The sequence below is a fragment of the Cnephaeus nilssonii genome (genome assembly GCF_951640355.1).
Source record: "Cnephaeus nilssonii genome assembly, chromosome: 18".
In the NCBI taxonomy this organism is placed as follows: Eukaryota; Metazoa; Chordata; class Mammalia; order Chiroptera; family Vespertilionidae; genus Cnephaeus; species Cnephaeus nilssonii.
This window is the reverse complement of record NC_137089.1, coordinates 52,262,811-52,283,529: the sequence shown is the minus strand read 5'-3', so window position 1 is coordinate 52,283,529 and position 20,719 is coordinate 52,262,811. Positions and strand designations below refer to the sequence as shown.

Here is a 20,719-nt window from a genome sequence, read left to right as displayed (position 1 = left end):
TATGAAGTTATCCAGTGGGCCTCCCACATCACTGAAATTCTTCAAAAATAGGAATCTCTAGAGGTGAGTCCCAGCAACCTGTATCTTGACAAACCTTTCAGTTTACTGTGAAGTACCTAAAATGGTGCCCCCAACTGCCCTCCCCTGCAGGCCCGGTCACCCCCAACTGCCTTCCCCTGCTGGCCTGGTTTACACCCGTCAATGATGTTCACCTAAATTAATGAAGTATTTCCTACTGTCTCCTTGCTTTCCATCCTACCCCACAAATTATCTACATGGTTGCCAGAAAAAAGTTGAAAAGAAAATATGATGTGTTATTTCATTTTTCATTCATTCATTCATGAATTATTTATTGATAGTTCTAGTCCTTCCTGGTACAGCAGTGAATATAAAGGACAAATATTTCTATTCTCATTATGTATTATACTTAATGCATATCAATAAAAGCCAATAGGAGAATGGCATTTACATTGAATGTCTCCCCCTAAACTCTCAGTGGCTTCCTGGTGCTTAGACTCCTTTGTATGGTGGACACAGCACTGAGTGGTCTGGGCTTCCTCTGAGGATTTGGTTCTCATCTTGCATCCCACAGTCCAACCACACCAAGCCTATTGGTTTCTTATTTACATTCCTTTTCAAGGTGACCCGTCCTCTCCCGGCGGGGGGACCCTCTCCCCAACCCAGTTCTGCTGCTTTTGGTATCACCTACATGAATTTTAAGATTCAAGAATCATGTGTGACCAAAATTCATGTAAGAATAAGTAGATGACCTCAATTGGCCTATGTCTATTAAATAAATAGAATCAGTAATTAATAGCCTTCCAAAGAAGAAAGCACCAGGTCCTGATGGGTTCGCAACGTAGAGACTAAAAAAATATATAAAAGATCAATGAAACCAAGAGCTGGTTCTTTGAAAAGATAAGCAAGACTGATGAACCTTTAGCTAGACTCATCAAGAAACAAAGGGAGAGGATCAAATAAACAAAATAAAAAAATGAAATGGGCGAAGTAACAACTGATCCATGGAAATACAAAGGTTTGTAAGAAAATATTATTAACAACTAGATGCCCACAAACTGGACAATATGGATGAAATGAAAAAATTCCTAGAAAAATACAATATTCCAAAACTGAATCAGGGAGAATCACAAAACTTGAATAAGCCAATCACAACTGATGAAACTGAAGTAGTAATAAAAAACCTCCCAGGTTAGATGGCTTCATAGGAGAGTTTTATAACACATATCTTCTCCAAACTATTCCAAAAAATCCAAGAGGAAGGAATATTTCCAAGTTCTTCTTTTTTTAAAAAAAAATATTTTTATTGACTTCAGAGAGGAATGGAGAGAGATAGAGAGATAGAAACATCAATGGATGATAGAGAATCATTGATTGGCTGCCTCTTTCAGGCCCAACACAGGGGATCAAGCCCACAATCTGGGCATGTGCCCTTACTGGAATCAAACTGTGACTTCCTGGTTCATAGGTCAATGCTCAACCACTGAGCCATGCCGGCTGGGCCACTTCCAAGTTCCTTTTATGAGGCCAGCATTATCCCATTTTCCAAAACTAGATGAAGATACTACAAAGAAAGAGAATTATAAGCTAATATCCCTAATGAATATGGATGCTAAAATCATCAACAAAATATTAGCAAATCAGATCCAACAATACATTAAAAAGATCATACACCATGACCAAGGGGGATTTATTCCAAGGATGCAAGGCTGGTACAATATTCACGAAGCAATAAATGTGATACATCACATAAACAAATTGGAAGACAAAAATCACATGATCATATCAATTAATGCAGAAAAAGTATTCGACAAAATCCAACACCCTTTTCTGATAGAACTATCAGCAATGTGATCATACCGCAACATAATAAAGGCCATATATGACAAACATACAGCCAACATCATACTCAAAAGGCAAAAATGAAAACCATGTTCCCTAAGAACAGGAACATACAGGGATGTCTGCTTTCACCACTCTTATTCAATATAGTACTGGAAGTCCTAGCCAAGCGATCAGACAAGAAGAAATAAAAGGCAGCCAAATTGGAAGGGAGGAAGGAAAACACAAAATTCTCCTTATTCACAGATGACATGGTGCTGTAAAGTAGAAAACTCTAAAGACTCCACCAAAAAAAACGACAAGATTTAATAAATGTATTTGGCAATGTAGCAGGATACAAAATTAACCCTACCAGACCGCTGTACCGATTTTTCGGTAATTTCCAAATCTGCCACTATACCACTGTACCTAATTTTCGGTACTTTGCCTAGTACGTGAAAAAAAATGCGTCACAAACTAAAAATAACCAACCAATCGTGGTCAAACCTCATGGTTAGCCATTGCAAATGTCTGCCCCCATGTGTTTGAATTGACTTTGTGTGGTTTGACGTGAAAAAATTCTGAAAATTCACAATGAAACGAGCGCCTGATGAACCAAGCACTTCAACAGGAAAGTGAAGTAGGTCTAGGCTTATCACAGTCCAACAGGTGATCAATACTTTGGTTGATTCAGACTCTGAGGAGTCAAAACGTATCAAGAATACGTTTCCAGTTCAAGTGACACAGACAGTGAGAGCTCGAGTGATGAGGAGAATCTTGAACCTTATAAAAGACTTGGGCACAGTAGGAAATACAGTCGTTCGTCTCCTGACCTCATGTGCAATGGAAAATAAATCTCATGTGCTTGTCATGGACCAGTTCTACAACTCTGTAACCCTTGCTAAATATGCGCTGTCAGAATTACACACAGGAATTGTGGGAACCCTGCAGCAAAACAGGAAGCAGTTTCCTAAGTCGCTGAAAAGTGTAAAAAAACTTGCTAGGGGTGACAGTCGCTATCTATGTCAAGAAAGTGTAACATGTTTGGTTTGGCAGGATAGAAAGCCCATCACATTTATTTCGAACTACCAACGATCCAGCCCAAAATGTAGTAATAAACAGAAGAAATAAAGATGGCAGTGTGCAGGAAATACAGATGCCACAGCGGGTGAAGGACTATAATAAATATATGGGTGGCTGTGACAACAATGACCAGATAACCCGCCTTCACCGGTCTCATCGTCATTACCGCTGGCCCGGGCGGCTTTTCATAAAGTTTTTTATGTGGGCCAGTTATAATTCTTATATCTTGTATGCTTCAAAGCAGCAATCTGCTTCAAAAAAGCCAGTTTATTTCACCAGATATATTCAGAAACTGTGCCTGCAACTTATTGGTGGATACAGGACATCAGCCCACCGCCACCCACAAAAGGAACCCTGCCCTCAACGGATGACCCCAGGCAATCATTTTCCAGAGATTCCCCCTGGGACATCGTCTAATCATATCTGTGTTGTGTGCATGGAAAAGCACTCCAGGTACAACAAGCAAAATCCTGGAGTGTCTTACAAAGACAATCCATGCAAGAAGGTGAAGAGCAACATCTGGTGCTCACTTTGCAAGTACCTCTGTGTGAAACAAGGCTCATCCTGCTGGGTGGATTGGCACACAGAGGTGGAATATTGGTGCTAGATGAAAGGTAGACCTATTTTCTACAATGTCTCCAAGTTCCATCTTATTCTAACCACTTGTTTGCATGTAACTAACATTTTTCTCTATCATGTTGGTTTTTTCTCTTTAATGCTCAGGAGCCCAGGTATAGGGGACAGTTAGGTTCAAGGCCTTAGGTCTGGTAGGGTTATCACACAGGTATTGATGACATATTTATATACCAATAATGAATTCTCAGATAGAGAAACTGAAAAACAACCCCATTTACCATTGCAACAAAAAATTAAGATATTTAGGAAGAAATTTAATTAAGAAGATAAAAGACTTATACTTACAAAACTACAGGATGTTGAAAGGGAGATAGAGGATCAAGTAGAATATATCATGTTCCCGGATTAGTAGAATCAACGTCATTAAAATGTCCATACTACCCAAAGCTCCACATGGTCTTTCTACATAATCCAGTCATTACTGTCCTGGCTATTTACCCAAATGATTCAAAAACTCACTTTGTACGTCTGTATAAAGCACTGCACGTGAATGCCTATAAAAGGTTTATTCACAAGAGCCAAAAATTGGGAGCAACCAAGGTAAGTCCTGTTAGTGAATGGAAAAACAAACGGAGGTGCATCCATTCAATGGAATTTCATTCGACAATAAAATGGACAAAGCATCAAGCCGCAATAAGCCATGGGGGAACCTTAACTACATATTGCTAATGAAAGAATCCAGCCTAAAACAGCTACACAGGGCATGACTCCAACTCCATGACATTCCAGAAGGCAAAATTACAGAGACCACAAACAGCTCCGGGGTTGCCTCAGGTTCAAGAGAAGGGCATGAGGGAGGAACCAGCGGGCGCAGTGAAACCATCCCGTAAAACACTGTCGTGGTGGACACATGACATTTTGCATTGGTGAGAACCCATAGAATGTACAACACAAGGAGCAAAACCTACTGTCAGTTATCAGCTTTAATGAATAATAATGTATCAAGATTGGTTCAATCAATCGCAACAAATGTACCACACAAATGCGAGATATAAATAATAGGGAAACTTGTGAGAGGGACAGTGGGCATTTGGGAATTCTTTACTTTCTGCTCATCTTTCCTATAAACTTATAACTGTTCTAAAATAAAATCTACTATCAAAAATTGTCCATAGTAAATAGAAAAATTTACTCATATCAAATTATATATACACACGTATAAAATACATACTATATATATGTTCACATATTCAGATAAAATAGCTATATATCTCTTTCTATGATACCTTTTCAATGTTATGTTCTGTTATTTCCCCTCTCCTGATACAATGGTTCCACAGAGACTGGCTGTTAATGGGAGGTGAGGAATGCAGACAGTTATGTTAAATTATGCTCATGAGAAATTTGATGGTGAAGGGCGGTAGGGCTGAGGTGGGCAGTTGTGGGCGTCTGAAGGTCTAGGAAATAATTATTTTTAAAGGATGTAATGATTGCCAGCTATGAAAATACATAGCTAGCAGCTCATTGAATTTCATCCCTTAGGAGTGTCTTACAAAGACAAGGTGAAGAGCAACGTCTGGTGTCCACTTTCAATAATTATAAATGGATACTTGACTATAAAACGGCACAGCGACAGCATCTATCACATTTTCCCAGTGAGTTAAAATGTGAGAAAAACAGAAGGAGCACGTACCAGGTCATTGAGGCTCACCATGATGACATGCTGGTACTCTGCGCCACTTTTACCTTCGATCTCACAATCAGACGACGCAACTGGCAACAGAACGAGGATCAGGGGAGGAATTCCAAAGATATACCTGAAAGAAACTGAAGACAACAGCACGTAAGAACCAGCTAGATGTGATGTCATGTGATCTGATTTGGTGGTGGCGCTTCAGTGAGCCTGGCCACGCATTTCTAATCCTTGTTCACATGCATCCCTGGTTTTGGACAGAGTGGGAGGAACTCTGAAACTCAATACTAAGCAACAACCAAAGCAGGGCAGACTTTTAGTGTCTGAGTTTCTGTCGTGTTTTAACTGAGGAATTACTGTTTGGGAAAGTGCAGAGCAGTGGTGGGTGCCGGCACAGTCTCTTTGCTTCTGGAAAACACTCCAGGGTATGAATTCAGTTTATCCAATTTCGACTTATGTTGAACATTCCCACAAGGGAAGGCATCTACGGGTGAACAGGTAAACTAAGGACAGATGAGAAAGTTACACATTTCATGATCTATGGCACGTGACTGTGTATGGAAATCCAGTGGTTGTCCAAGCATCTAGCAGCTTCCTGAGGTGGTGTCGCAGGTTGATCCCATGCTACGACTCTGTGATTATATTGTTGCTTTTTAGTGATGGTTTACCCTTCCCAGAACTGTGGCAACATTGACATTATATTTTAAGACTCCTTATCTTTTCAGTAGCTTCTGTTTCTAAGTACCCAGAACCCCTATTCTCTTCAAACACTGATCTGTTTAGCTTCTTGATATGTTAGGAAAGCCCAATAAATAAGTTCACACCTGTTAACTAATGATTTCTATCTGTTTTTTATAAGCCTTCCTAATTGGGGGGCAATTATCTAATAAAAAAGAATCTATAATAATAAAAGCGTAATATGCTAATTAGACCGGACGTCCTTCCGGATGACCTTCTGGATGAAGCTGGGGCTGTGAGGGAAGCCCGGGTCCCACGTGCCGGAGGAAAGCACAGTGCCGGCAGCCAGGGGGAAGGAAGGCCTACTCTTGCGCGAATTTCGTGCACCAGGCCTCTAGTTATCTAATAAAAAAGAATGAAATTATAAATGAATCATTCAGGGCAGTAGTAATAGACTGAACAGAAAGCCTGTGGCTCCCGGAGACATGAAAACTTGCTTATACAGGGACTTGGTTCTTTATAAGCCTGTCAGAGTATCTTCTCTGCATCTTTCTGGAAACTCTTTGGCTATGTTGACAACATCTTTCCTGTGAATTTCCCAAATGAACTTCCACTGCACTTGTTGAGTGCAAGACATTTCACATGTGTGCCTTCTCTGATTAAGATGACAAACAATGTCCCTAAGAACACAAGGTACTGATGACAAAGACCTAAAGATGGTTAAATATGTCACAAAAGTTTCCAATAACATTGTCGTTCATGCTATCATTATCCATCATATAAGAATCGGAAGTACTCCCCAGTAAATTATGTGCTATTAATGACCCGTATTTTACACATAGAGGAAGTAGGCTGGGCAGCAGATCTAGGAACAAACATGGATCCTCATCCTCTTATGTCACTGACTCTTGACAAGGCAAGAGAAACAAAATGAGACATGGATTCCATTCATTGCTCTGCCAAGAAATATCTATATACATGACAAGCAATAATTCACTTGGGAGGTGAATAATAATGATGACACCAGTCACCTTTCACTGAATACCTACCATATGGCAAGCATTGTTAAGTGTCCTATACATACTAGTTCCAAAGACCAAAAGAGTTTTGCAAGTTCATCTTTTTCTGAAACATAGGCAGTAACTGCCAGGTCTGTATTTTAACCTGACCTTGCTGCCTCACCAGGATTTGATCAGAAATGGCCACAATCTTTTGATAACATGCAAGCACATTGTCCGAATGCAAACCACTTCCATGTAGTAGTATCCAGCTCTGAAGCTTTCTTCTACTTCTGTTCCTTCATCCTGAAGATTCTCAAGTACGATCAATTAATGACTGACTAGGTCCTAACTTTGTAATCAGACTTATATGCACAGTAGAGAGATGACCTTTTCTGTGTCACCTTACAGATGCCCACGTGGTGCACGCTGGGAGGAGTAGATGATAAAGGAAAGGTTATAGAGCACATAACTTGAAATGACCTTTAAGGGAGATAAATACAATAAAGTATTAAGTACCAGCATGAAGAGGCATTTTTACCACTAGACATCAATGATATTTCAAAGGAGGTTGTTTTATATTCTCTATAGAGCATATATTCTATATGGGGTGTCCTCTTCACCCCAACTTTCAGTAATCAGTGCTTCCAAATTCCCATCAGCCTATATATTCATTGAAAGGCATCTCATCAATGCTTTCGAATGACGACTTGGTGGAAAATTCAGGGTTCTTTTGTGTATCACAACTAATTTCAAATTCTAAAACATAATTTCACTTGTCAGTAAAGAGTGTCTTTTGTTGCCATTGTTGTTAAATAAGTTAGCCCCAGACAGACTAAGACAAAGCCGAGCGCCGGGGGTTTGCAGAGTGGAGATGGTGTTTTTTCTTGATGTGATGTTAAGTTGTTGACTGAATGAATGACAGAATATCTTTTAAGCGTCATTCCCCTGATTTGCAAAATGAAAAATTTAGACTAAATGGTCCCTCCATGTCCCTTCCAATTCTCAAGCACCTGAAATTCTCATAATCTACCTGGCCATCGAAATGCAGTAACTCTTTAGATTTGAAATCGCCTCCTGGATAAGGCTGCAAACGCAGCCCGCGCTTCAGACCTACAGCTCTTCATGACTTGCACTTTGGTCTGTAGTTGAAGTCTCTTCTCCACACCATGGAGACATAACACGAATGTTGCCTAGTTTGAGCTTGCTTTTAACATTGTCCCAGTAGGAAAAGAACTCTTATTTTGTTTTGTTTCAGAATATACATAGATACACCCACACTTCCCCCAACCTTGCCATTTTCATTAGGTTACAGAAAAGATAAACCATAAGGAATAATGCAAGGCGAGCTGGGGCTTGTGGAATTTTCTTTAGATCTCCTGAAGGGATTGAAACTGGAGAATTTGTTTTCAGTGGGGAATCTGGTTAAACCAAAATGATGGCTGTCTAAAAAATTCTTGATGGTTTTTAATGTAAGCCAAATAATACATTCAATCCTCAGCTACTTAAGTTATGGGGTCAAAGTGAACATAAATAAATTAGTTTCTACAATCCATCCAATTCAATTTTTCATCAGCCTTGAAGACCAATAAGTGTTAATTGACTGTCCATTATAGACATTGCATAGACTTGCTTTCACTGGGAATTTGAAAAAAAAATGGTCAAAAGACATTCCGGTTGGACTGGAAGACATGAGTGTATAAGACTTTACTAGTAATCTGGTCAATTGGCACAAGCAAATGGGTGAATAAAGGAAATGTTAATGAAGAGTGGAAAACAGACATATGTTGTATGGAAACCAGCTTTTAAGGTTACAAAAATGAATCTGATGATGCTCACATAAAGAAATCTAATAACTGCTACAAGCATATTCAGACTGGAATGTAAATTCTATCCACAAACCCCATGATAAATACTTAGACATTTCTGATATATATATAATGTGTCTGGTAAGAAGCAAGATTCAAAGCCGGGTGTGTCAGGTTGAAGATTCTTGAAACTCAGCTTTTAGCCACCAAGCTACCCTGCTTCCTAGAAAAACTGTTGTGTAGTCAAGGGGAATGTGCACCACCCCGCCTTGCTCGTCATGGACTCACTAAGGTACTTCCTGGCCATCCTCTGGACCCCGCATCATCCTCTCATCTCAGGAAGAAGGACACTGCCTACATGCTGCTAGTACGCCAGGGTATGTGTCAGAGGTGAAACCAGAAAAAAAATCTCACATGTGAATAAGACATCTAAGTTAGTCCTACAAAACAGCCTTTTCCATTTTTGTTTAGGACGTTTCAACATTGATGTAGTGCTTGTTCAGGTTTTCTAATCTTTCTCAGGTTGCTGTTTTTCTTACTATTCCATTTTTTTTTTTTTTTTGGTCCTCAGATAGCACAGTTGAAGACTGCATAATAGATCCTCAATAACTTCAACTCCCCAAAGAAGCAGCAAAGAAAAAGGATAAAGGGTAACCCTATTCTTAAGCTTCTAGTGGAATCTATTGAAAAAATATGCAGAAAGCTACTGATAGTCATTATTCAAAGTTTAGAGTTCTAGCATTGCTTGCTGATAATTTATGGTACATGATCCTTATAGACACTTTTCGGGAAATAAAGGCTCCTTGTTCATGATGGACACCCTGGCTTCCTTTTCTTGTTTTAGCTTTCACTTCCGGTCACAGGTGATGCAAGGAGTAGATAGAACCAGGAGGGATCCAGACAGAGAAACTGCAGGAGACCCATGGGCAGTGTAGGGAAAACAGGGATAGACCTACTTTTCTAAAAAAAACTTAAATAGTTCTTTTTTAAAAATTGATTTGAGAGAGAGAGACACACACACATTGGTTGCCTCCTGAACACACCTTGACCAAGTATCAAACCCACAACCTGTGTATGTGCCCTCAACCGGAATCGCACCCCGACCCTTTGATGCTCTGGACGATGCTCCAACCAACAGAGCCAGCCGGCCAGGGCGGTACAGGGCAGTATATAACCTAACTTCTCTTTCTCCACGAACTTCCGGAGGACGCCCGTCATAAATCTCCTCCACAATTGTCTTCTACACTGGGACCCCTGCCCTTTATTTTGTTACTGATCTGGGAACTCTGGGCTCTGTCAATTCTCGATGCTTTAATTCCTGTGCGCGGGGAAAGAGCTCCTTGGATCCCTGGGTGGAGCCGGGAAAGTGCACACACCGGGCATCCAACGGACCAGCCAGCTGCTCCCGGTGCCGCACCCTCCCCACCCGGCTCCTTTTGCTTGAGAAAGGATTCCAGCTCCCCCGGCAGATCCACTTCCCGCTCCTCTCTGCCCCATTTCTCCTTCCAGTAAACGTTGGGGTTCTTTACACTGGCCGCACGACTGCCAACGGAGCCCGGCTCACCCCCTCTGCCCTGGTCCATTTGAAGTCCGCATTTGGCACAAATAAAATAGATTCGGTCTCAGCAAGAGTCTATAATTTAGAATTATGCCGATTTAATCCTGTCGCTACCAACGAGCCCCCAAATAGCAAGAAATAGAAACCCCAAACTGGCCGCTCCCAGGGGCGGCAGGAGGACTTGGTTCCCGGCAAAAGGCGCAAGGTACAGCCCCGGTCGGAAACTCCCAGCCTCAATGAGGGAGGAAAACGGGGCTTTCCAGAGACCTGTCCCCCAGGGTTTAAAAGCGCGCCCCGTGGGAACCGCGCTTTCACTTCTCCAGGGAGCCGGGAGCCGCAGGAGCTCCGCGCTCCCCGACGCCGGCGCCGTGAGTAGCCGTCGGGCGCGCCCCGAGCGCGGGCAGGGTAGCTGGGCGAGGGGCCCGAGGGCAGCGTGGCTGGGGACTGACCTGGGGACCGACGTAGCCCCCGCTCCCTCAGAGACCCGCGGCCGGCTTCCCCGCTGGACGGCGCGGAGGCTGCGCCGGGTCCGGGACGGCTCTCGCCGCCAGCCAAGCGCGGCTGCCCCAGGTGCCCGTGGCTCTGGGCCAGGGACGCCGGCGCGGCTGCCGCTGCCTGTGGGCGAGCCAGTGCTCCCGGCAGGTCCAAAGTGCAAGGCCCAGCTGTTCCCGGACGCGCCTGGGCGCGGGGCCCGGCAGCGCGCCCCAAGCCCCCAGCGTGCGTGCCGGGCGCGCGAACTTGTGCGCGGGAGCGGAGCGCTTACCATGGAACATGGTCTGCGGGAGGCGGGCGTGGTCATGATGACCGCAGCTGCAGCTCGAGCGGGCTCTCGCGGGCCATGGTCACTGCCAGGACCCCGGTGTGCGCGGCGGTGCCGGGAGTCGGACCGGGTGGCCGTCTCTGCGGCTGGTTCCTCTGCCCCACGCCGCGCCCGCTGCTTCATCCATCCCAGGGGGGGCGGCACACGCCACGGCTGCTCTGGGCTCGGCCTTTCCTAGAACTTCCGTAGGATTCGCCGCAGTGTACTTTCAGTTTCTACTTCGCGCTGGGTCTGCAGGTTCGAGCTTTGGGTTCCTCACCCGGCGCCTCCAGCGCCCCCCTCCCCCGCGCACCTGCGTCCTCCCCTGGCGCGTCCTGTGCACCTGGACCGCGGCCAGAGGAGGGCGCCGCAGGAGGACCGAGGGGGCCTTCGGGCGCAGGGCGGTTCCAGGGGAGACACTTTGCAGATGACCTCTAACCGCCTTGGCAGAGTCAGGCCACTGCGATCGGGGCCACTGGGAGCATAGGTTGCCGCTGTGTCCGCGGAAGCGACACAGGTGTAGGGCGACAGCTGGGCTCGGGCGAGCTGACGCCGCGGAGAGGGCTTGGAGCTCCTGACGTGGGTGTGGACAATGCCGACGTCTTGTGAAATTTATATGCTGATGTTCTGTGATTAGAGAAATGATTGCCATTCCGTTTACTCATAGCCCCAGCGAATTGTGCAGAAAAGCCAACAGTACGCCAAGTTCATGAAAAAAGGAACTGAGGAGGATTGAGAGGGTCATGCCCTCGGTCCCTGGAACCCCTCTCAGCAGCCCCTTTCCGCTCTTTGTGCATGCACCTGCCCAGGGGATACCTCACGGAAATCAGAGCCCAAATTAGGCGGAGGAAGTGGAGTCTATCATAGTTAAATAACCGTGACTTTCACGTTTACCTGAGTTGGCTAAGAAAGCACATTTTCCCTTTGGACCGTTTGTTACTGAGGAGTTATCCCCCCCCCCCCCCCCCCCCCCCCCCCAGGCCTGAACTAGTTAGGTATGCATGTTCTGCTTTAGTTTGGTTTCTGATATTTTGCAGAATCCCTGCTTAAGTGAAGGTGAGTAGTGTAATGGTTATAATAACTCTGACAATAACGGCTGTTAGGTGTCCGTCACTGGCTCTGTAGCACATGTGGTCTCAGGCAGCGTTTCCTATGCGGCGGTTTTCTCACCTGCCCCTCACAGATGTGGGCATTTGAGTAACTTGGCAGAGCTCACTTTGCTGGTTGGTAACAGAACTTGGACACAGGCCTGCCCCACTCCGGCTCCGGAGGGCGGGCGTGGACCTCGGTGTTAGAAGTTCTTAGAAAGAACTTAGGAACTGATGCCAGGAGGGGGACGGGGCCATCCGTTCCGTGGGTGCGGACCTCAGGAGGCTGTGAGTTCTGAGCAGGAGTTCCCCTGGGGCTAGGAGCATTCCAGTCTGTAAGGTGTGGGGAAAAGAGCGGAGGGAGAGAGAACAACAATGAAAGAGCGTGAGAAGAGTTGTTCAAGCCTGAAACTTGGATCCCTCATTCCTTTCAGTGTCACGTCCGACATCCAATCCAGAGGCAAGTCCGGTCAGCTCTGCTTCTGGAACAAATCCGAATCCAGCCTGTGTGCTCCAGGATTGCCCATGGGCACACCCTCAACACCCTGCGGTCCAGGATGGTCCCTCCCCTCACAGCGGCAGGGTACCTGATTTACACTCGCCACCCTCGGGGACTGTCCTCCGGCCCTTTGCATTGTCCCAGGCCTAAGGTGCTGGGTGACCTGAGCTTTGCTGCCCCCTCTGACTATGGCTCCAGCCACACTGGCCTGTTTCTCCCCTGTCCCAGCCAAGCTCCCTCCCACTGGGAACAGCATCTAGCATTCAGAGCGTTCAGACAGCACTGCCCAGGGACAGAGTGAGAGAGAACCATGGAGTGAAAAAATGTGAATGAGAACATGGGTGAAAGAGAAAGGATGTGAGGGCAGATTGGCAGGAGGAGGCCAATGAGAACAGGAGAGGAAATGGGCGGGCAAAGCTGAGTGTTGCCACGTGACTGGAACCTAGAGCGAGGTGAGCAGTGGAGACCGAATCCTAAATGGGAATTCTGTGCCGAAGCATACTAGGATGGTTATTTATTTACTTAAAATCCCTGACAATGGCATTGAGGCACAGAAATTGCATCAGCCTGCACTTTTTTTTGTTTTACTTTTCAGGGACAAATAAAAGATCATCTATCAATAACTTCCTCAGGAGGAAATCCATCTTCCTTTTTTTTTTTTTTTTTTTTGCACAATCACCACAAAACCCGGCAAAATAAGGGCTTGTCATTAGTGAACTTTGGGGAACCATGAGGTGAAATTATTCAGAGCTCCAGGAGAGATGTAAATTCCTCACGGTCTTCGAACATATTCATAAAGGATTTGGAATTTTTGTTGTTGCATGAGAGTGGGCACATTCTCACCACATCAAGTTATTATGCATGAGAGGTGCTAGAGTCTATCTATAATAATAAAAGGGTAATATGCTCATTAGACCAGACAAAGCCACAGCAGGCGGGGGTTGAGCCCCTTGCACGAATTTCGTGCGTCGGGCCTCTATGTAGTAATTGACAAAATTGGGTTCTTGTGTAGAAGTAGGAAAGGATGGAACCAAGAAACCCTAGATCGCGGATCTGTTTTTTCTTACCTTTCCTTCAATTCCCCATCTGTTAGAGAATTAATACCATTTGTAAAAAATTCCAAAAGGACATCTTAAATGAATGGTTGATATTTTGATAAACTGAACATTATTTTTTCATAAGACAAGGATAAAATGTCTTGTGAAATTTTATATGCTGATGTTTTGTGATCAGAGAAATGATTGCTATTCCGTTTACTCATAGCCCCAATGAGTTGTGCAGAAAAGCCAACAGTACGCCAAGTTCATGAATTATTATAACCATAAATACTAAGAAGGAAGACAACATTCTCAGAATGATTAGTACAATGTAATAGAAAAAATTTAAATAAGATATGAAAGTCAATTAAGATAGTTGTTGAAGATTAATCAATGTCTTTTTAAATGTCCTACAGTCTTCAATCAAAATAGTCAATTATTGGCAACCTGAAAATATTTTCTTAATTAACTATCTGAACTATTTTTACCCACCTCTGACTGTTCTTGATAGTCTGAGATCTGAATGCTAGCTGTTGTTCTGTCTATGGGTATTTTCTGAAGTTTCTATGACTTAATTTTCCAGGCAAACTATTTAACATATTCAAACACACACACACACACACACACACACACACACACACACACACACACACACAACGTTTTTATGGGCATGTGTTCTATGTAGTGGCATAGAGGCCCAGGTGGTGCTTAGAAGGGCTCCCTAGTTGTTTCAATGCTCTGCTGTCTTGAAATTCTTCATTATTTTTGGACAAGGGCTCTCTCATTTTCACTTTGCACTGGGTCCCGCAAATTCTGTAACTACGTGCGTACACACACATGTTAAGCTACACATTGTAGATAACAATGCATATCTTCAAGGTGGCTTCAGTCTGGTGAGGAGATCAGAAGTTAGAAGTGTGATTTCAAAGATAAAAGAATGTTATAAGAAGGAAAGGACAAGATGTACTTCAAATCAGGGATTTAAGGCAATCTAGACAGACTCACTTGAAAAATGAGTGAAACTAGGGTCCAGAAAGGGTTCATTTACTAGTACTTGGTTAGTGGGAAAATGGCCATAATGAATAACCTTTCATTTAAATCAGATTTATTTGTTTTCAAGCCTGACCATGAGGATGAATTTTAAATTTTATCAAATGACCACTGAGCATGTTTACATGGTTGTGTTCTTTCCTTGTTGCATTTCTAAATAGAACACAAATTTATCATAATACTAAATTCAAGTTTCTAATATTTAACACAGAATTTTGCAATTATATTAATAATTGGTATATGTTTGTTTTTTATATTATATTTAACTGGACTATTTTTGTCAGATTCTCTTAGCTTTATAAAGGGATTTGAGAATTCCCTTGTTATTGTTTTTTTAAAGAAACTATAACTGTTTAAGCATTTTATAAACTATTTCTGGGTAGTTGATTAGAGTTTAACAATAAAACATGCCTCATTTAATAGGAGGAAGCCCAGGGATAGGAGGAGAATGTCCGTTTCTAACATTGTAAGAGTGAAAGTAAAAAGGATTCCTTTGAAGGCTGAATCAAAATGGCCACATCAAAATATCGGGAACCCTGCTAGAAATGTGTATGTCAGCATACTGATGGTTGTTTGAGACACAGAAGTGAATGAAATGACCTAGCCTGCAACTAAGAATAGGGAAGAGACAGAGCGCTGATGCTGGGAGGAACCGTGAGGCATGCACACTAAAGGTCGATGGAGAAAAGTGTGCCCACCAACGAAGTGACAAACCGTGGGTAGCGAAGTGGGAGAGGCAGAAGTTGGTGTCCCAGAAAGCAAGGGAGGATAGGGTTTCAAATGAGAGGAAGTAGTCAGTATTTTCAAATGCTACAAAGAGATGGAAAAAGACCGAGACTGGAAAGCGTGCCTGCTGACGATGGTGGAGGGGAGATTGTCTATGGTCCTATGAGAACAGTTTGAGAAGAGAAGTGTAGACAGGAGCAATATTCCAGGTTGTGAGGTGTAACTGAAGATGCAAATAAAGTGAGAGACAACTCTTTAAAGACGTCTGTTGAAGATAAAAGGGGGTGGTAATGGTTTCAAAGGCATGCACAGCATAATGGAGGTCTCCTTTTTCATGTCTGAGAGGTACTAGAGCATATTTATGTATTAACTAGTGGGCTGGTGCACGATTTGTGCACATTGAAAGGAAATTAATGAGAAGAAAGATTCATGCAGCAATTACATTACTGCAAAAAATTACATGTCAAAATAGTATATTAATATCCTATATAATAAAAGGCTAATATGCAAATCAACTGAACCGCAGAACAACTGGTCGCTATGATGCGCAATGACCACCAGGGGGCAGATGCTCAACGCAGGAGCTGTCCCCTGGTGGTCAGTGCGCTCCCACAGGCGGAGCGCCGCTCAGCTAGAAGCTGGGCTCAACGGTGGCGAACGCAGCAGCGGTGGCAGGAGTTTCCCCCACCTCCGCGGCAGTGCTATGTAGTTTGCATTAACCAATCCTTTTGTACACCAATGGATATGTTGTTTGCCATCAGAAACATCTTTTATATATTAAATTTTGGAGGCTTTTAACTACTGCCTTTATAGATGTCTAGTTAGAGACGATTATGCCTGTGACAGTTTTCTTCATGCAAATTGTTTGAAGAAAGTAAAAAAAATATATATATATATATATATTGCCCTTTATTGCCTTCAAATGCCTGGACAGATTCCCTTAATACCATCCACTTACTATGTGGAGATGTTCTGTTGTTGCTATAAGCTCCTGGAGAACAATGGCAGTGTCTTATGCAACCTGGAGTTCTCTGAAGTCAACAAAATCCCATTCCAGATACAGATCCTCCCCAAGTGTGACTCGTGGAAAAGGGAGGAATCAGAAAACAGGTCTTGACTTGTTTTCAAAGAGAACCGGTTCTTGGGGCAAACCTGTGATAACATCCAGGAATGTCATAATACCAACTACTGCTTTACCTGGGTATGCCTAAGGGTCTGGGGAGCGTGTCAAAATTCTCCTACTGAATAGGTTTAAACTAATATGGATGGCGGTGTGACCTACTAAAATCTTTTCGTTACTATATTAGGTAATTAACCAAATCAGCCTCTCCTCCAGGCAGCCAGGTTTGTCCCACACGTTGTCATTGCCTTGGACCAGTGGTCGGCAAACTGCGGCTCGCGAGCCACGTGCGGCTCTTTGGCCCCTTGAGTGTGTCTCTTCCACAAAATATCTGTGCGATTGAAACTTCGTGGCCCATGCGCAGAAGTCGGTTTTTGGCTCTCAAAAGAAATTTCAGTCGTTGTACTGTTGATATTTGGCTCTGTTGACTAATGAGTTTGCCAACCACTGCCTTGGACTGTGGTTGGAGGCCCAGAGCATTCATTAACTCGTATATGACATGGGATGATTAAGTGTATTGTCACAGTAATGAAGTCAACAAGCAGTTTCCTAAAAGGATTTTGTACTTCCCTGAGCTCCTAGGGTATCAGTCATTGCTCTGTGCCAATCCTGTGTCAATTAACCCGCATCCTACAAGCCTGACACTACCATTAATGTGCTTGCCTAAAATGTTAAAATGTTAGTGGCAGTGACAAATACACCTCAATGAGAAGACCAAAAAAATGGAAGTTTTCAAGAGATTTAAACATTGAGATATCAACTTTGGTGTATCGATGATTTCTTCAAACAATGGAACGAAGCAAAATGTTTTGTAAGCGGCATGCCCTGTGAAATGGCAGCTGGATACTTCGATTTCCTTGTTTCTTTTACTATGTTGGCAATTTTCCCTAATGTGTAACTAACAAGTTTTCTAATCATGTTTTCTTTTTCATCTCCTGGCACACATAAACTAATCACGAAAATTCTGTGGCACACTGAAAAATATATTTTTTGCCAATCTGTCCAAAATAGTGGGTATGATTTTGATTCTTTCACATTGATAACTGTTATTGTGTTGGCTGTTGTCATTTTTTAAATTTGCCAATCGAAGAGAAAAGAGGGCAGTGCCCCTGACTAAATAGTCAGGTATTACATGTTTTAAAAATTCTTGTGGCCACTAGTTTAATGTCACTGGTCCTAGGTAAGACATTGTTTTGACCAGTGAAATGTAATATTTTCTATTTCTTGTCATTTCCCTCCTGTCAGAGTGAGATTCTGTATAATTTCCATTTTCTGAGACCTCTGAACTTTTATTCAGGTTTTAAAAATTAGGCTCCTTTGATTCTAATTTCAAAATAACCCACTTTATAACTTTTTATTTTAAAATATGAAATCATAGTTGCTTACCAAATACAAATAAATATATACACAAATATGTATATACTAGAGGCCCGTTGCACGAAGAGATTCATGCAATAGGCCTTCCTACCCTTGGCTTCCAGCACCGGTTTTCCTCTGGCACCCAGGACCCAGGCCTTCGCTCCGGTCGGAGTCTGCCATCTTCGTCTTCGCTGCAGACTCCGCAGTCTGCAGTCTTCATCTTCACTGTGGCGAGTGCCGCTCCTGTAGATCCCTTTGTTCCCCCTGCCCCGCGCCCCCCCCCCCCGCCCCGCGCTCTCCCTCTCATAGCAGGCGTCCTGCCCCGCCTGGCCATTCCACACCTGGAGCAGCTGGGCGGCCGCCATCTTCTCCTTCTAATTTGCATATTCCCTCCTGATTGGCTGGTGGGCATAGCGGAATGATGGTTAATTTGCATGTTTCTCTTTTTATTAGTGTAGATATAGAGTCCCAGAAAATGCATACACACACTTTGAGTAATTATAAAAGCTCTGAGACCAGAGGTTTTTTCAGGCACTTTCGATCAATAGCCAGATTTAAATAAAACAAAAACTATCAAAACAAAAGAGCAAAAGTGAGGGCTTTTAGGGCTTACAAGGATCACTATCAAAAGGAAAAAGAAACCTCAGGAGGTTGAATCTAGAAAAGTGCTAGGAGATCCAGAAAAGATCATATTCATACTTTTCTGTAGTTGCTTTGTGCTCATCTGGATTTACACTACTCTCTTCTTTATGACTTTAGTTTTTTCTAGGTCTTTTGATGCCTTTAATAAAGATTTGTTTCATCGACTTGAATTTGACTTAATACAATTCCTTCTTTTTTACCTCTGACTACATCTTCGTTGAGTATTAAACTGTAAAAGGAAATAAATGAGCCTCGTGGCGAACCTGATTTTGCCAGTGGACCTCTTTGGCAGTTCCTACTGATACGTTTTCCATTGTGGGGGTGAAATGAGTTCAACACACCATATCAGTAAATGAAAGGAGCTGGACGTTTGCTTTCCTGTGATAGTAAGTACCGGCTCAGTGTGTGTTTCTGAAACGTACTGTTGCCAAGGCAATGAGATTTTTCACCCTGAAAGAGCAAAACACCCAACAAAACTTCTTGTAGCTGTTTGTTCTGGCGATGCCTTTTCTATCACTAGAAATAAAGGCCAAATAGCAAGGACACACACGGGAATCAGTTCACTCTTTCATTGGCCTGTAGGGCCTTCTGCACAGCTTTCACCTGCTTACTACTGAATGTGTACTCTATACACTCGAAGATACAAAGGGCATCTCATAAGGATTGCTTCTGCCATCCTGAAGTTCATTAATTTTGCTTCCTGGTAATAGTCAAGTTCAGTACATAAATGTGTTCAAGTCTCTCCCAACCCTAAATAACCCTTCTTTTAATTTTGCTTATAGTTATCAAGTCACACTAAGTGCACATCCACTGTTCTAGGTGCTTGGGATATGCCAGCGTACACAACAAATAATGTTTGCTCAACTGAGTTTACATTCTAGTGGAGGAGATAGGCAATAAATAATATAAAATAAAAATTCTATGAAAAGTAGACATTTCTAAGGTCTATGGCAAAAAGTTAGGGTCAGGGTAGGGGATTTGTGGATGTAAAGGGAAGTGATGGGGTGTGAAAGAGTTTTGGGATTTTGAATGTGCTTCAGTGGGAAGGTGACATTTGAACCAAGACGGAAATGAGGTGACTGAATGAGTCACATGGATGTCTAAGAAGCATCTTCTGGAAAGTGGAAAGCCAGCCTGGATACAGGGACGTCTGCTTTTAGTCACTCTCCTTTCTCTTTGCTTTCTCCTTGGCCTGCCTCATTCTGAGTAGTTTACACTTTCAGTGTCCACACCTAGCTATTCTTCACCCCACAACACCCTGCTGCTGTCTACCATGGCCATCATCAGTGAACTAGTTGATGCTGCTGCTTCTTAAATTGTCTTTCAAAATAATCAAAGCAGATCATGTAAAGTATAAGCATGTAACAAATGGAGACGAGCAAATTTTTAAAAATTAAAACACCATCTAACCATTGCACTTGTGACAATTAATATACTGTAAATATATATCTTTAACCAAAATGAGACCACACTATATTTATTGTTCTGCAGTATGCTTTGTTTTCAGTCATCTATCTCTACCTTTATATTTCAATAAATTCTTACCAAATAACCAGATATTCAAATTTCCAAAATTGACCCCAAAGCATTCATTACCTTGGGTCTCTGGTTTCTTTTAGTAGATTTTTGTATTAGAGATGGCAACCTGGGCACTAGAAGTACCCATTGTTCTAGGCCATTTTCATGGTGACAGCTAGAGAATTGGTGACTTTGTGTTGATCTTTCTAATTACATTTTAATAGTTTAGGTTTACTCAGTTAATTTTTAAATTTAGAATGGTATCACTTTTCTGTTTCACTGAAAATATTGACTGACTCCTGAGATCATTAGCTGAATTATTTATTTTTTTACCAGTAGATACAAAGTAGCTGCAAAATTTCAATACAATTAGTATATTAAATGACATCACTTCCAAGAAATTTAAACCATCATTATAGTTCTCCTGTTCCCTGAATGCCCCCTCAAGGATGTATAAAACACCAAAATGTTGTATTCCAGAGCCACTTAAAGTGTATCTTTTCTATTTTGGTTATTTTGCCAATTTAATACATGATGTATTCCATTGTTTAATCATCAGCTGGTAACTAGGATTTGTATTAACTGGGGTACCTCAACCTTCAGAGATTATAGAGAGAGACAGACTTCACCATTTAGACATATTGAACA

The 20,719-nt window shown here is 42.7% G+C and overlaps 1 protein-coding gene and 1 long non-coding RNA gene across 4 annotated transcripts in view; one reads left to right on the top strand and one right to left on the bottom strand.

Moving 5' to 3' along the window:
• The window catches only part of IL7 (interleukin 7), a 55,125-nt gene extending 42,814 nt beyond the window's left edge, over positions 1-12,311 (bottom strand). For 2 of the 3 annotated variants that reach the window (XM_079795814.1, XM_079795816.1), the window contains exon 1: positions 5,192-9,919. In XM_079795814.1, coding sequence (XP_079651940.1) covers positions 5,192-5,368 — 177 coding nt within the window. In that variant the 5' untranslated portion in view covers positions 5,369-9,919. Of the gene's footprint in view, positions 1-5,191; positions 9,920-10,996 lie in introns of those variants that run through there. The other variant, XM_079795815.1, reaches the window with a different exon arrangement.
• Positions 10,070-20,719, top strand: part of LOC307113856 — a 38,706-nt gene continuing 28,056 nt past the window's right edge. Inside the window, exon 1 of the long non-coding RNA XR_013814904.1 lies at positions 10,070-10,601. This is a non-coding gene — a long non-coding RNA (uncharacterized lncRNA). The remainder of the gene's footprint in view (positions 10,602-20,719) is intronic.